A 16,157-nucleotide genomic window follows, 5' to 3' on the forward strand; every position below is an offset into this window, starting at 1 on the left:
AAAGGCCGAAATTAAAACCGTCCAATTGACCCTATAAAATACCCAATAAAATTACAATTAAAAATTTAAAATTTAGAGTTTAAAAAATCAGGCCAGTCCTGCTTGGATAAATAAATAAGTTTTTAGTTCCCGGCGAAAGGTCCGAAGATCAGGCAATTGGCGCAAACCGGGGGGAAGTTCATTCCAGAGGGTAGGTGCTCCCACAGAGAAGGACCTTCCCCTGGGGGCCGCCAGCTGACACTGTTTGGCGGACGGCACCCTGAGAAGACCCTCTCTGTGAGAGCGTACGGGTCGGTGGGAGGCATATGGAAACAGCAGGCGGTCCCGTAAGTACCCGGGCCCTAAGCCATGGAGCGCTTTGAAGGTGGTAACCAAAACCTTGAAGCGCACCCGGAAGGCCACAGGTAGCCAGTGCAGACTGCGCAGGAGTGGTGTTACCCGGGAGCAACGTGGTGCTCCCTCAATCACCCGCGCAGCTGCATTCTGGACTAGCTGAAGTCTCCGAGTGCACTTCAGGGGTAGCCCCATGTAGAGAGCATTGCAATAATCCAGGCGAGAAGTGACGAGAGCATGAGTGACCGTGCATAAGGCATCCCGGTCAAGAAAGGGGCGCAACTGGCGGACCAGGCGAACCTGGTAAAAAGCTCTCCTGGAGACGGCCGTCAAGTGATCTTCAAACGACAGCCGTCCATCCAGGAGAACGCCCAAGTTGCGCACCCTTTCCATTGGGGCCAGTGACTCGCCCCCAACAGTCAGCCGCGGTTGCAGCTGACTGTACCGGGATGCCGACATCCACAGCCACTCCGTCTTGCAAACATTGCAGGATGAGTCTTGGATTTTAGTCCTGCTCCAACTGAAATCATCCAGCCTGAAAAAGAAGGCTATAGTAAGACCCAGTTCTTGGAAGCAATCCTCATCCTTACCCATGTCTTACATTACTTTGTGACATTATATTCAATACCATCTAAGCCTGCTTTCTTTAACCTGGATGTTATAATCCAAAAATCATCTGGAAGCCATGGCACCTGGTACAGGAAGCTTTTTAAAGCCTTCTCAGACCCTTTGTGCATTGCTAAGAAAAGTTCTGATTAAAATTAAAGAGATCGGTGACCTTAAATTGGGCTAGCGTTAAAGAACAGTAAACCTGCCTTTTTTCATGGAGGGAGGAAGAAAGATGGGTACAGCTCCATCTTCAAAAAAACATTTTAGCAACTATCATACCTTAAAAAAAAGCCTTCATACACACACACAAAAAGAAATCAACCTAAGAAAACAATAAACTAAATGCACAAAAAAGAGGAAAAAATGTCAAAAGATTACAAACTATGCATATTTCCATTGAATCATGTATAAATGTTTAGAAATCTAAGTTAAAGAAATAATAAATAAGAACACTCTTTTGTTATAAAACAATACTGGCTACATTACCCGTACCCTACTGAAAAAGAGTTGATGGGATATATTTTTTAGGTAACCACAATGAAAAAGTGACCTCTTTTTCTATGCAGATCTCTATGCAGGAATCTAGTAGGACATCTATAGGGCTTCGGTAGATGCCAATAAGTCCTTGATTTACAATTGAGCCATATTTGTTTTTGTTAAGTGAGATGTTTAAGTGAATTTTGCCCTATTTTACGAACTTCCTTGTCACAGTTGTTAATTGAACACCCCCCGCCCCCGGCAGTTAATAAATTAAGAACATGGTTGTCTGGCTGCCCCACTGATTTTGCTTGCCAAAAGGTTGCAAAAGGTGATCAGATCACCTTGGGACACAGCAACGGCCATGAGTCAGTTTCCAAGCATCTGAATGTTGATCACATGGTCAGAGGATGCTACCAAGTGTGAAAAATGATCATAAATCACATTTTTTCAGTGCCGTTGTAACTTTGAAAGGTCACTAAATGGTTGTAAGTCTAGGACTACCTGCACTCTTGGATTTAGATAGGGGAGGTGAAATTGTCCATATCTTGCCATTTCTAAGGAGACTTAGAGAAAGGATGCAGTCCAAGCCAGTTCCTCCCTAACTGACCAGTCAGCTTGCCCAGGACAGTATCCCTTTGTGCCGCCTGACCCCCCAAATGTCCCTCCAGTCAGGGCACTTCCTACTATGAACTAATAATCAGCTCCAATGGCTCCCTTGTTACTTGATGGGTTGTTCCTTGCCTCTTTTGCCTTAGGGCCAACAATGCAAAGAGCAAAGGGGTCGGCAAGTTTTGGGGCCTCTTATGAAGAAAAGGATAATTGTATGTTGTCAGGACATCCATTCAATGTGTCTTTGTGTAATAGAAAGCTACAGAACATGAACAAGTGAAAGAGAACCCTGTAAGGTCCTCTCTCTACGCTCTGCATCCAGTTTGTGTATCCAGAGATGAGAAGACGGGCTGGAATGAACCAGATTATCCAGCGTTGGCTTCCCATGGGAAATGCAAGAGGAATGACTTCCTCTGAACTACTTTATGGCATTCCCCACTTCCCCCTCCCCCCAGTTCTGAATACATTAAACTGTCTTTTCAGGAGGAGGACTGGTTTTCATTGGAAGCCTGCCATTTTTGTTTATCAGAATTCGGTTCTGCCTTTCCTCGAAGACTCTCAGATCTGTGTGTTTTAGTCTTATGATAACCTTGCGAGGTAACCGAGGGAGTTGAAAGGAAAATGACCTTCTTGGCCGCTCTAATTCTGGCTTTCCTTATCCTAATCAAATGCTCTCAATTATAGCATCACAGTGGCTTTTGGGGTGGCAATGATTAATTTTCCTTGCGGTTTGAAATGCTGGGTCTGATTAGAGTTAGTCAAGTTACTATCTTTTATTTGTATTGGTTTTTCTTATGTTCCCCTCGGTTAGATTAAAGAGCCGCTGTTTGATACCTAAAACCCCTTCTGCGAAGGTATATTACAACCCGTTCACCTCTTAACATTGTTTTTGATAAGATGAACAGTCTGAATTTCTAAGGTCCTTGGCTATAAGATTTTTTCCCAACAGCTATTTTTGTTATTAACATCTCACTAGAAAATGAGCAATAGATCTTGAACTAGACATAATGTTCATAATTTAGAAAAAAACCTTCTCTGTATCCTCTTGTTTTACTAAAATGATCCAACTGGTCTAGTGATACAGATTACTTGGGGCTAATATTTGGGGTTGGTGGATTGGTAAATTCAGCAACCCCAAATATTAGCCCCAAGTAATCTGTATCACTAGACCAGTTGGATCATTTTAGTAAAACAAGAGGATACAGAGGAGGTTTTTTCAAGCTGCAATGTGAAATATATTTACTTAGCACTAAGTTCCCCCATTTCAATGGATCTTATACCCTAGAAAATATAGTTGAGCTTATAAACTTTGGTTATAATTATACCTACAGGGATATACTTCCAAATGAATCTAAGATTTGACCCATTCTGTTCTTTAAGAAATGGCTTTTCTAAAAACTGCCTGTTGCAATTTTCTTGAAGTGTACCAGCTGGGGTAGGATTGTTCACACAGACCTTTAAAAAAAAAATTGATCTCCATGCTACTGATAAAGTAGACTTCACAAACGCTTATACTGTAATAAATGTCTAGCTTTAAAGTGCCCGGAGACTCTTTGTTGTGGTATGTTGCAAAAAGACTTAACATGCTATTTCTCTGGAAATTTCTTTCTTCACAGTGTCAGCAGAAGACATGGAGCTGCTGGGACAGAATTACTGTGCCTGGTTTTAATTCCAAAGGAGAAGTTGTTACCTTGAGAGAGATATGTGATCATATTCAGGTGAAAGCAATTGTTCCAATTTCAGGAACAAATTCTGGCAAGTGCCCAGGGGCATATCTTGGGGTGCTCAATCCTACCTCTACTACTTCTTGTAGTAAGAGTGTTCTCCTCTTCCTTCATTAGCAGGCAGGATTGCCTTTTCTGCGCAGAGGAAGACATGTCTGTGCGTAGCTCCCTAAATGTATACATTTGGCTTTCCAGTGTTACATCCAATGTCATTTGTGATCAAAAATAAAGATGATTTTCTTCCAGTATTTCACATATAGAGACCTTATGGGATGCCCCCATTCTATCCCAATGCCATTTTCTTGATTAGCCAATATTGTGTTCAATATGCTTCCTGCTCCCAGTACACTCATGTCTTGCAGCCTGGTAGTCCCAACACATTCATATTGCTTGTTTAATCCTTCTTTTTTGTTTTTCATTTTCATTCCCATAATTAGATGTCCTGTATTGAACACAACTGTCCATCATCGTATTCTTCCAGCTCAGCCTTCTCAAACTTAGTTACCCTCCAGATAGATGTTCCGTGGTTCCCCAAGAGATAACTTGGGGGGCCGTGGTGGCTCAGGCTGTAAGATAGCCTGTTATTAAAACACAGCAGCCTGCAATTACTGCAGGCTCGAATCCCACCAGGTCCAAGGTTGACTCAGCCTTCCATCCTTTATAAGGTAGGTAAAATGAGGACCCAGATTGTTGGGGGGGCAATAAGTTGACTTTGTAAATATACAAATAGAATGAGACTATTGCCTTACACACTGTAAGCCGCCCTGAGTCTTCGGAGAAGGGCGGGATATAAATATAAATAAAAAAAATAAAAAAATAGGCCAGTACTTCATTACGTACTAAGTACAAGAACATGTGGCATTTTGAAGAGTATTGTACTCATTAGTCCACTCTTAGATAAGAATTGGAAATTATGAAGTTTTCAAAGACATTTGCAGGCCACCACATTAAGGAAGATTATTCTAGATCTTTTCTCTGTTCTTCTGAGCTATTCCAACTTTATCATGACTTAGTGATCTTCAATTAAAGGATTTTAATGTGATGTTGACTGTGTTGACTGTTTTCTATAGAGGGACCATGACCTTGTGCCTCAGAAATTGCTGTTTGAGACAGCCACTCTCTATGATAAGGAAGATGAAACCAAAAGGCAACAACTTCCTTTCAGGTAGGAATTTAACAGAGATAAAAATTTAATAATAACTTGTAGTCTGTGTGAGCAGGGGCTTGGACTAGATGACCCCCAGGGTCCCTTCCAACTCTGTTACTGTTACTGTTACTGTGTGGGTGCTACACAAGGTCCCCAACCCCCTTTTTTGTAGCCTCCGGTCCTCCCCTTTTCCATACTGCCTAATTTTAGATATCCAACAAACACATACAGTAATAACTTGGTTGAAATGTAATAGGTTTAATATCATTAGTTAAAGCCATTTCTCAGACTTCAGACTTCTCTTATTGGCTATATATCATCAACCAATCCACTGGAGATATTGGCCCTTAAAAACCTGTTATGTGGGCTCTCTGGCTTTAATTTTTTTTTAACAGATCATAATCAAAGATGAGAGTCTTCAGATTGTCTTCCTGCATGGGCAACATTTCAGAAGGCATTCTGTAACAAATTTTACATTTCACCACTGCTTTTGAACAGTCACTAAATGAACTGTTGTAAGATGAGGTCTATCTGTACTTCGCTCTTCAGAACAGTTGCAGTGACAGCAGCTGAAATGGCATCATTTCATTAGCCCGTCTTCCCATTGCAAATTGTCTCCCTGCATGGGCAACATTTCAGAAGGCATCCTGTGAGCCATGGAGAGATATTATAGAACCCTAATCTTTATAGCTTCCATCTCTGGTCCCTAGAGCAGAGCCATTGGTGAGGCTTTATCTAACCAAGGCAGGGAAACATCTTATGAATTGAACCGACAGAAAAGATTTCTATGCAATTTGGAGGCCCATCTGTAAAAGCTATACCCAGCTTTAAATTCTAGATTCCATTCCCTGTCTTCCTGTGTGTGTGTGTGTGTGTGTGTGTGTGTATGCATGTGTGTGTGTGTACACACTTGTGATGCTGCCTTTCAGCCCTAAAAAGGCATCTATGCCAGTTTACAGTTATTAAAAATGCTATTTTTAAAAGCAGAAGAATATAAAAAAAGTCCAAATGAAACAAGTTCGATCTCAGTTTAATATTAAACCATGACAAGGTTCCCAGGCTATTGGTTTCTCTTTCCATTAATCCTACACAAAGGGTGGCTGTTGGTGCCCCAGTAAAAGAAAGGCCTGGTTAGACAATCTCTAGGAATCCTTCCATCTTTCTTCCTTCTGTGATTGCTGAGGTTGAATATTTGCTCTGTCTGGGCCTCTGCTTGCCCGGTTTTGTTGGCTGGAGAACAGCCCTCTGTCCAGCTGTGCTTAGGAAGCCGGTCGGCAGAGGGATCCTCAGGAGTGAAGGATAGGGAGGCCGTGGCTACCCCGTTGCAGGGCCCCTACAAGTACAGCCTGGGTCCTATATCTGCAGCAGCTGCAAAGCCTCTAATGTCCCGTCCCTTCCATGCCGGGTAAACATCCTGCTGTCAGCACCTCCTCCTCAACTTCCTGGGGTAGACAAAGCTCATCCCAGCCTCAAGCAGGCCCTTCTGGGCTTCTGCCAACCAGCGGCAACTGTAGTTTCTTGCTCTATAATCTTTCCAGACTCCCTGGCAGCTTTCCGGCTTTCAGCACACTCACTCTCCTTCTGTCCACACCCCCTTTGCAAAACCAGTCCATAGATTCTCCCAGGCAGAAGCTCCACTCTCACTCTGCTTCCTAAGGAGAGAGCAAAACGCCTGCCTTGCTTTCTGCTTTAGAGGGCTGAGGTTACCAGGTGAAGAGCCTGTGTCTGCTTAGAAAACCTCAGCTGGCCTGGCCAAGGTAGGGGATCCTGGGAGCTGTTGTTCAAAAATATTCCCCATCCATAGAATAGAATAGAATAGAATTTTTATTGGCCAAGTGTGATTGGACACACAAGGAATTTGTCTTGGTGCATATGCTCTCTATGTACATAAAAGAAAAGATACCTTCATCAAGGTACAACATTTACAACACAAATGATGGTCAATATATCAATAAAAATCATAAGGATTGCCAGCAACAAAGTTACAGTCATACAGTCATAAGTGGAAAGAGATTGGTGATGGGAACTATGAGAAGATTGATAGTAGTGCAGATTTGGTAAATAGTTTGACAGTGTTGATGGAATTATTTGTTTAGCAGAGTGATGGCCTTCGGGGAAAAAACTGTTCTTGTGTATAGTTGTTCTGTTGTGCAGTGCTCTATAGCGTCGTTTTGAGGGTAGGAGTTGAAACAGTTTATGTCCTGGATGTGAGGGATCTGTAAATATTTTCACGGCCCTCCTCTTGATTCGTGCAGTATACAGGCTCAGTATAAAAGCTTGGGAAGAGAGGGTAGGGTGTTCCCATCCCTCTCCTGATGGAGGCTAACATAATTTTAATCCCTAATTCTGGAGCACCGTTTGGACCATGCTTTGGGAACAAATGCAACCAGGAAAAGGAAGTACGCTCCACATCTGGCTAATTGGATGCATCATGTACTCCAACAATCACTTGCTAAGTAAAAATAGAGAGAGAAGCTACCATTATTTCCTGCTTGAGGGTTTCTCAAATGCATTCTGTTGACTACTGTAGGTGAAGCAGAATACTAGATGAAGGTATGATTAATTAAGAAACTTTGATGCATTCCAGGCTTATGTCAAAAGCAAACCAATGAAATCAAATCCCTACGTAGTGTCAGGTATTTCCCACCACAGTTCTGACCACTCTTCCCATACTGATTCCACCATGCAATTATTACATGCTCTATATTTTCACTACATCAAGTGACAAAGATCGTCCATGCTTGTTGACTGCTCAGTCTTTCCCCTGGCACCGTATTCACTTTTTGTGTTGTATTTTTATTTTCGCAGCCTAACAGAATCGATTTGTAAAACTGGGAAGTCAGTCCCCAAGGAGTGCCGTCTCTTGGTATTGTCAATGGTCTGTGAAAATGAAGAACCCGATGATGATTTACCACCTGTTCATATCATGCTTCAACCAACCAGTAGTCAAAAATAAATTATTTGTGCAACCGGATCAGAAAGGAAGCAAGCTTGTTAAATCTGACAGAAGCACTGAAAGGGACTTCTGTAAACAGATATTAATGTAAGAATGTGCTTTGGTGAAGGGATGAAGGCGATGTGTCTTCTCCAGTGCATCAGCTTAAATTTGCCTGCAGGAGTTATCCTACCCCTGAGGGCCATGAACAGATAATTTGTTGGAAATGACTATGAAGTGCAATCTACAGAACTTCTTTTGTCGTATCTTGAATCTCTCTTCTCATTATGTTCCTATATCACGTCAGTTGGGTGTGTGGCAACATTACATTAACCTGCTCTGCTTTGTCAGAGAGTTTATTGAACTGGCACCCTCCTTTGAGTGTTGGTCTGTGATTTGTAGGCACACTGCAAATGCGAGTGGGGATTAGTCTCGTTGTAGTCCAACACAGCTGGAAGGCCCCAGGCTAGGAACATCTGCCTTAAAGGATGAGATATTTTCATTATTTCAGCACCGAAAGACCTAACCTTCAGTGTTCAACTAGTATCTCCAATTAGATGAGAAAGTTTGAAGGACACGCTAGGAGAGGTTTTGGAAAGCCAGTCGCAATTAGAGCAAGACAGCGTTGGGCTAGATGTAGCAATAATCAACCAGAGTACCTTCAAGCTTTCAGCTGTCCCTGTATTTTGAATATGTGCAATGGGAAGGGACATTAGAGTACTGTGAGATATTTGAGAGGCACTAATTTGTGCTGTAGTTGAGGGCAAAATCTGAGTTTAAATGCCTTGATTGTTGATTGGGCAGCATGGCGCAAACCGTTATCTTTTTCTTTACAGTAAGATGGGATTATCATGGGGATGAATGAGACTTTGTAAAACATTCATTATGCAATCTGAAAGGAAGAGCAGAAACTGCCTTATATAAGGGCTTCATCTAGCTCACTATCGTCTCCATACTTAACAAATATGGATGCAGTTCTTTCAAGTCCTACGTGCAGATACCAAGGACTGAATGGGCATCTTGCATTTAAAAAATGTGCTCTCCCAATGTAACCTACTCCTTGTTACACATTGTTACCAATGGAATTGATAGTGCCCATGGGTCTTCAGGATAAACCACAGCCTCCCTGATTGTTTGCCACCCAGCTTCATGAAAGAGAGCGCTTTGCTCCCACTATTGTAGATAGATCCAGAAGAAACTTACGTAGTTGTAAGCAAATTGCTTTGCCGTATTGTACACCTATTAGTTTTAGTTCTGTCCACTCAGATCCACCTTTGTTGTGACAGCTGTATAGCTATGGTAGTCCTTGACTTACGGCTATAATGGGGTCTGCCCATTATATAATAAATAAATAATAAGTCATGATGTCCGTAGAGCAGGTTATCATGTGACCAACCTGATTATAGAAACTATATTTTGCAGCGGTTAAGTGCAGACATTATTCATTATGAGGTGTTTTTGCCAAAAACCAGAAGTAAACATTGATTTTCAGCAAAAATGTAAATTGTGATCACATGACTGCAGGATGCTGCAAATGTTCATAAATGCAACCCAGTTGATGAGGACTCAAAATTCAGTCACATGACTATGGGAGGTGGCAGCTGTTATAAGTTTGGAACTGAGTTGCAAGTTTCTTTTAGGGGAGTCTTCTTGTAATGTTAAATGGTCCCTAAGTGAGCAGTCGTAAGTGGAGAACTAGCTTATTTGTAAACTGCTACCTTGTAAATTCTATCATCTTTTGCCCCAGCTCCTGAAACATCCAGCTGTTTGAACTGGGTTTCTCACATTTTATTTCCCTTCTGATAAGAAAGATAAGAGTCTGCCTATAATGTTAAGAATCGTTAAGAACAACTTGGCTGACAATTCCGTATGTGGTTTGATTTTTAAGAAAGACTATGAGGGACGTGCATAAGAGCACAAATGTGCCTACCGTTCCTGTCCTATTGTTCCTTTTCATTATATCAAATTAACATAGTTGTTACATTCTTTTGCTTATATATATATATTTCTTATATGATCTGTTGTTGTTTTATGTCGATGTTTGTATACTGTTGTGACAAAATGGAATAAAATAAATAAATAAATAAATACTTCACTCCAGTGAAACTTCTCAATCAACATTAGTAACAACATCTGATGAAGATAACTGAGTGGCTTTCCTTTCTTCACCTCTAATTTAAATCAAATACTTTAGATTAGGCTCATTCTGCGCTTTATGGCAAATTGCCCTGTGGCAAATTGCATATTCTGTTTACAGTAAACTGCTAGCAACACATTAAAGTAATGAGACAGAGTTGATGATGAAATTATACCTCATTCATTTCTGCAAAAGCCCTGCTCTGAATAAAACTGCCTTTGAATCCCAGGCTGGGCAGAGAATTCTTTTGCTTTTCCAGCTTTTTTTCCTGTTCCCTACACACTGACTAAGCCAGTTTCATTACATTCACAGACTGTGGATGTATTCACACAACATGCTAATACAGTTTTCTAATTACAAACAAGTTATATTTCAAGACGCTGTTTGTAAATCCATTTTGTTTGTAAATTCACCCAGATATTTTTTTTAAAACCTGCACAGTACATTTTCTACCATGTATAAGTGGCACTTACACTTAATTCCAGACATTGTAATTCATAGTTACCATAGAAAATGAAACTAAACAAAAATAAACACTACAAGATCAGCAAACAAACAGGATGGGATAGCATCCAAAATGATGTACCTCAGCTTCCCTATGTGCGACAGTGCTGTGAAGCATACATATGTGACATGCTGTAGACAAACCCTTTCTGCCTTTTCTCACCTTCTGGGATATTCTAGTTGGAGTTGAGAATAGGTTTGTTTCAGGGGTGAAATCCAGCAGGTTCGGACGGGTTCTAGAGAACCGGTAGTGGAAATTTTGAGCAGTTCGGTGAACCAGCAAATACCACCTCTGGCTGGCCCCAGAGTGAGGTGGGAATGGAGATTTTGCAGTATCCTTCCCCTGCCATGCCCACCAAGCCACACCACGCCCACCAAGCCACGCCCACAGAACTGGTAGTAAAAAAAATGGATTTCATCACTGGTTGGTTTGTATCGAAGTTTGTAACTCAAAAACTCATAAGTACAGGTGGTCCTTGACTTATTGAGCCCAAAATTTCTGTTGCTAAGTGGCACAGTTGTTAACTGTACTTGAGTTTTGCCCCATTTTACGACTTTTCTTGCCATAGTTGTTAAGTGAATCACTGCAGTTGTTAAGTTAGTAGTTAGGTCACTGCAACTGTCATAAATATGAGTCAGTTCCCAAGTGGCTGAATTTTGATCGCATTACCGTGGGGATGCTGCAGCAATCATAAGAATAAAAAATGGTCATAGGTCAGTTTTTGTAACTTTGAACAGTCACTAAGTGAACTTTTGTTAAGTCGAGGACTACCTGTACTGTCTTTATTGGTTAGTTTTAACCTTGTTTGTTTTGCTGCTTTATTTACACCAAGTGTTGTTGTTTTTTGTAAACCTAATACTCCTAGTTTAAGACTCACCGTATCATGTGAACCCAGAAAGTGAAGTAGATAACCAAGTCAAGAATACTGAATGCATTTTACTGCAGCTCCCATATTTTCCTAACAAGTAATCCAGGAGCTATGAAAGCCAATGTACAGGGTAGCTGAAGAGTAGAAGTCTTCAGGCTCTGCAATGTAATTCACCATTTAAAATCTTCCCCAGTGATTTCTCTTGTGAATCAATTTACTTTCTATTCCATGAAACATTCCCTTGTCTGCCTGGATAGGAATAACACCATGCACCAAACCCAGTAGCATTGTAGCTTCTGCTTTTTTTAAAAAAAAAAAAAACTTTTGAGGAAAAGACCAAGGATGTACAATTTGGCTGAGCAGGGTTTAAATAGCGTGCCAGACATTTTGCCAGAAAGTAGTAGGTGGGACCAGAACAAAAACCACATTTCATTTAATTTCCTACTAACTGAAATGAAATATAGTTAGCCATCTATTAGACACATTCTCCTCCTGGTGTAGTAACAATTATCATTTTAGAAACAGCAGTTGGTTATCTCTGGGAGCCACACACAAAGTGTTAAGGAACCGCAAGAGACCCAGGGCTATCAAGTTGTTCAATCTTTGATGCAAATGGTTTCAAGCTGTCCAAGATGCTATTTCAAATACCATATAAGCTTGTTTCCCTTTTCTCTCTCACCTTTATTCCGTGAAATTAAAGCACTTCGGTTCAACTAATTATGGTATTTGAGTAACTGCTATAGAAGTGTCCATGCTGAATTTTATCTTCCTTTAAAGCCTCACTACTCAGCCTACTGTGTTTTGGACTTACATTTTTGCATATTTATCAATATGTATATATTGTATTGGCTATGTCTAAATGCTGTATGGCAGATAATGCTACTGAACATCTAGTTGTAGCTGCTCAGGAGTGGCAAAAATGGGTCAGCTTTCAGGATGCAGTCCAGTGGTTCATTGATGTGGCAAATTTAAGTATAGATCTTGATTTTGTTCTCTGCAGAAGCGTTTGCATCATATTAAAAAGTGTATTTATCAACAGACTATTCAAGATTGTTGGCGAGTCTTGAAATTGCACTCGCTGTCTTAGCTTGCAATGAACTACTGTCTATTGCTAAGTGAACAGAAAGCCCTCTGTTCAATGCTGGCTGTAGCTGTCAGTCTTCAAGGACCCTCGTTATGAATCCTCCTCCCCTTCCATTTCACTTTTAATACCAGATCCTAGAACAGGACCTCATCTGCCATTAATTAGTTTCTTACTGAAAATTGTATTGAATTGATGGCGCAAATACTGACGTAGTGCCTGAAGAGAGGTTTTTGGTTTTTTTTTGTAGGGGGGAGAGATTTACCTCTTCAGTTCTGACCAGAAAGAATCTCACAGATGTCCAATTTATTACATAAAACAAACCCTGGAAAAGGCTTTTGCCTCAAGGGCCAAGCTACACATAATGGCGGGAACCAGTGGTGGTATTCAGCCGGTTCTACCCGATTCGGGTAAACCGGTAGCGGCGGCTGTGGGAGGCTCTACCCATCCACCCAGACGTCATCACATCCCGTTTTTGATGCTCCGTGCATGCGCAGAAGGTTCTGCGCATGCGCGGAGATGGTCCGTGTGAGCGAAGCTCGCGCATGCGCTCACATTTGCAAACTGGTAGCTAAGGTAAGTGAATACCAGCCCTGGCAGGAACATGTTCTGATGTTTAAAAACACACTTTTTCCATAATCACATAGACCAGTGTGTTTTTCAAACTCGGCAACTTTTTAACTCATGTGGATGTCTGCTTCCAGAATTCTGGGAGTCGACGTTGACATATCTTAAACCTGCCAAGTTTGAACAACGAAGACTGGGACAGGCTGAATTGGGTAAGCAACATGAGAAGGGAAGAAGGCCATGACTTTGGGAAAGTTCTACATTCCAGATTTAAGCATGCCTTTCATTGTTGTAACTTAAGTCTCCACCCTGTGTCTTTATCTACAGTCTATATTTAAATACAAAGATCTACTTCTGTCATATCTTGTTTAGCCAGCATGGTGTGGTAGACCAGTAACTGATACTGGGTCAAGATACTTGAAATCATGATTTATTCTGCAATAGTTCTACTGATCTGAAAGTGGGGAGAGACCACCACTGAAGAATAGTATACACTGTACAGCAGGGGTCTCCAACTTTGGCAACTTTAAGCCTGGAGGACTTAAGTTGAAGTCCTCCAGGCTTAAAGTTGCCAAGGTTGGAGACCCCTGTTATACAGTGTAGATTGTATAGTCAAGATTCTTGGATGAATGCTTAGCAATTGTCCTCTCTGGGATGCGAGTGGCAGGATGGGAGCAAATAAAATTACAGCTTGCCTGGTTTATCTTAATTTACGACATAGTTGGCTGTCACTTTGCACCAATCCATAGTTTGTTTAGCCATGATTTATTGAATAAACTGTTGCTGAGTTCATAAAAACACCTTCTCAGCAGATTTAACTGGAGCTATCACACTGGAAGATGCTTATGTGTTTCTCCCCCACCCACCCCGAGTATTATGGGATGGGTTAGCAGTGTAGTAGGTCTGGCACTCCCCTTGGTCAAAGAAAGATGATGTAAGGGTTGGAGCCTGAAAAGGCTCTTGATGTGCGAGACAGACGGCACCTCTTCAAATTGTGTAGCTTATGCAAAAGATAAAGGCCAAACAGAACACCTGGGAAATTAAGCTGATCAAGTCTGCTGTTTTTAAAGGTGCTATTTTTAACAGGGTGGTGATTAACCGTTGAGAAAAGCCTCACAAAAGCATGAAGTTGGTTTCCCCTTTGCGCCCAGGTTCATGACTGCTCAGTAACTTTCACGAGCAGTCTGTACTAGTAGAGCAAAACTACCCAACAGCCTATATGCTTCTGTTATTGTAAATAAAAGGAGAAAAATCCCCTTGGCTTTTCTTACATTGAAGGCAGATTTTGTTTTTTGGTAATCCTTTAGATCTAGTGATTAGAGGTAGAGGCGTGTGTTAACTAGAAGAAGGCTTGCCTTTTTTTTTCTTTTTTTCTTTTTTTTTGCTCTTTTGCTGGCTTATGATGCAACTTCCAGAACAAAATTAGCAGGATGATGGCTCATAAACCAATTGTTTTAGGGCTCATTCACGTAACTGTGCTAAGAGGAACAATGCTTGTGATAAAGAAGGGGATTTGTCACTTATCCCTTAGTAGCATGTTGGTGAAAGACCGCAGTTCAAAAGGTATGTGTTTGGAATCAGCCAGACAGGCCACAGGGTTTACCACAGGACGGGCAGCGGCATCGCAATCTCATGTGGCTTCCGTTTCACGAGGGAACTTTTATCCCCTCTTATAGCTCCAGGGCATTATAATATCATTTCTCTCTGTGGGCAGTTCAGGTAATCCTCAAGTTACGCCCACAGCTGAGCCCTACATTTATGTTGCTCAGTGAAATATTAGTTAAGTGAGTTTTACCCCATTTTTACAACTTTTCTTGCCACAGTGGCTACGTGAATCGTTGCCTTTGTTAAGTTAGTAACACGGTTGTTAAGTAAATCTGGATTCCTCGTTGATTTTGCTTGTCAGAAGGTCGCAAAAGCGGATCATAGGACCCCGGGACATTGAAACCATCATAAATATGAATATGCCAAGCATTTGAATTTTGATGAACATGGGGTTGAACATGGGGTTGCTGCAATGGTCGTAAGTGTGGGAAATGGTCATAAGTCACTTTTTTCAGTGCCATTGTAACTTTGAACAGTCACTAAATGAACTGTTGTAAGTTGAGGACTACCTGCATATTTTGTGTGCTGTCATTGGTTCTGTAATACATTTGGCTCCTTCCAAACTAGAAAGAACTCTGAAAATGTCATAATATATAAGTAAACTCCCCTCTTGAAGCACTCTTCCATGTATTTTTAATTTATATTTTTTATAATGATCACCACTGGATTTGTAATGAACATCACTTGCCATGTAATGTTATATTAAGGGTAAGATCAGAATGTAAGGAGAGAGTTGGAGTTGAAATCCAGAGAAGGCTGAGTAGCTTGGAATTTTCCATGATGTACTTGATGAATTCAGGGATTTATTTTGTTTCATGATGCAATATTCACTTAAAACCAAGATGGGCAATACAATATAATCATGTTGGATAATCCCCTCCCAATCAGGCTTCCCATAGTCAATGCTTTTTAAAAATTATTTTTATGGCTCCATTTCAAATCTATTGTGCTTGAGCATTTTACATTCATATGACATGTTATTCAGCCAGCATAACTGGATGAACAAGGAAAGGATGTGGTGCCCTACTTCACACGCTGCTAGGTCATGATTTGTTGAAAAGTCACAATTGAATGAGTTCAGTAAGCACTACCCATACGTTTTTTCTCACAAACCGGTGTCTGAATTGTCTCGGGACACTAAGCCAAACCAACAAGTAGTTAGAGGTGGTGACAGTTTTATCTGGAGGCATCCAATCATCAAGTCCTTGCTTTAAGAAAATGATGATCACTGCATCTGAAGATGCAGCCTTTTCAAAAAATCAAATCCGATCTTAGGGCAGGGATGTTGGATTCCGACGCCCGTCAGCTGGAACATGACATTTCAAACGATCCTGGATCATTGCGTTTGTAATGCAAGAACAGGGTTATATTACTTTTCACAATGGCTATCTTCTGAAAGCTAATCACAAATTAATTTAAAACCCAGCTTCTAAAGGACTGCAGTTTCTGTTCCAGTAGGTTGTTTGTTTGCAAGAGTCATTTGCAAAGGTAGTTAATGAAATTCCCACATGCTGAGGCAAAATATGTTTGTATAAGATCCAGGAAAGAAATAATAAC

General features: G+C 41.0%; 2 protein-coding genes across 11 annotated transcripts in view; one reads left to right on the plus strand and one right to left on the minus strand.

Moving 5' to 3' along the window:
* The window catches only part of UBA7 (ubiquitin like modifier activating enzyme 7), a 60,173-nt gene extending 50,241 nt beyond the window's left edge, over nucleotides 1-9,932 (plus strand). For 6 of the 9 annotated variants that reach the window (XM_058172711.1, XM_058172713.1, XM_058172707.1 and 3 more), the window contains 3 exons: nucleotides 3,648-3,749; nucleotides 4,826-4,920; nucleotides 7,711-9,932. In XM_058172711.1, coding sequence (XP_058028694.1) covers nucleotides 3,648-3,749; nucleotides 4,826-4,920; nucleotides 7,711-7,858 — 345 coding nt within the window. In that variant the 3' untranslated portion in view covers nucleotides 7,859-9,932. Of the gene's footprint in view, nucleotides 1-3,647; nucleotides 3,750-4,825; nucleotides 4,921-7,710 lie in introns of those variants that run through there. The other 3 variants (XR_009153824.1, XR_009153825.1, XR_009153826.1) reach the window with 3 other exon arrangements.
* AMIGO3 (adhesion molecule with Ig like domain 3) overlaps nucleotides 1-16,157 on the minus strand; it is a 245,955-nt gene that overhangs the window by 109,284 nt on the left and 120,514 nt on the right. The window lies entirely within an intron of this gene.

The sequence above is a fragment of the Ahaetulla prasina genome, chromosome 2 (assembly GCF_028640845.1).
Source record: "Ahaetulla prasina isolate Xishuangbanna chromosome 2, ASM2864084v1, whole genome shotgun sequence".
Lineage (NCBI taxonomy): Eukaryota > Metazoa > Chordata > Lepidosauria > Squamata > Colubridae > Ahaetulla > Ahaetulla prasina.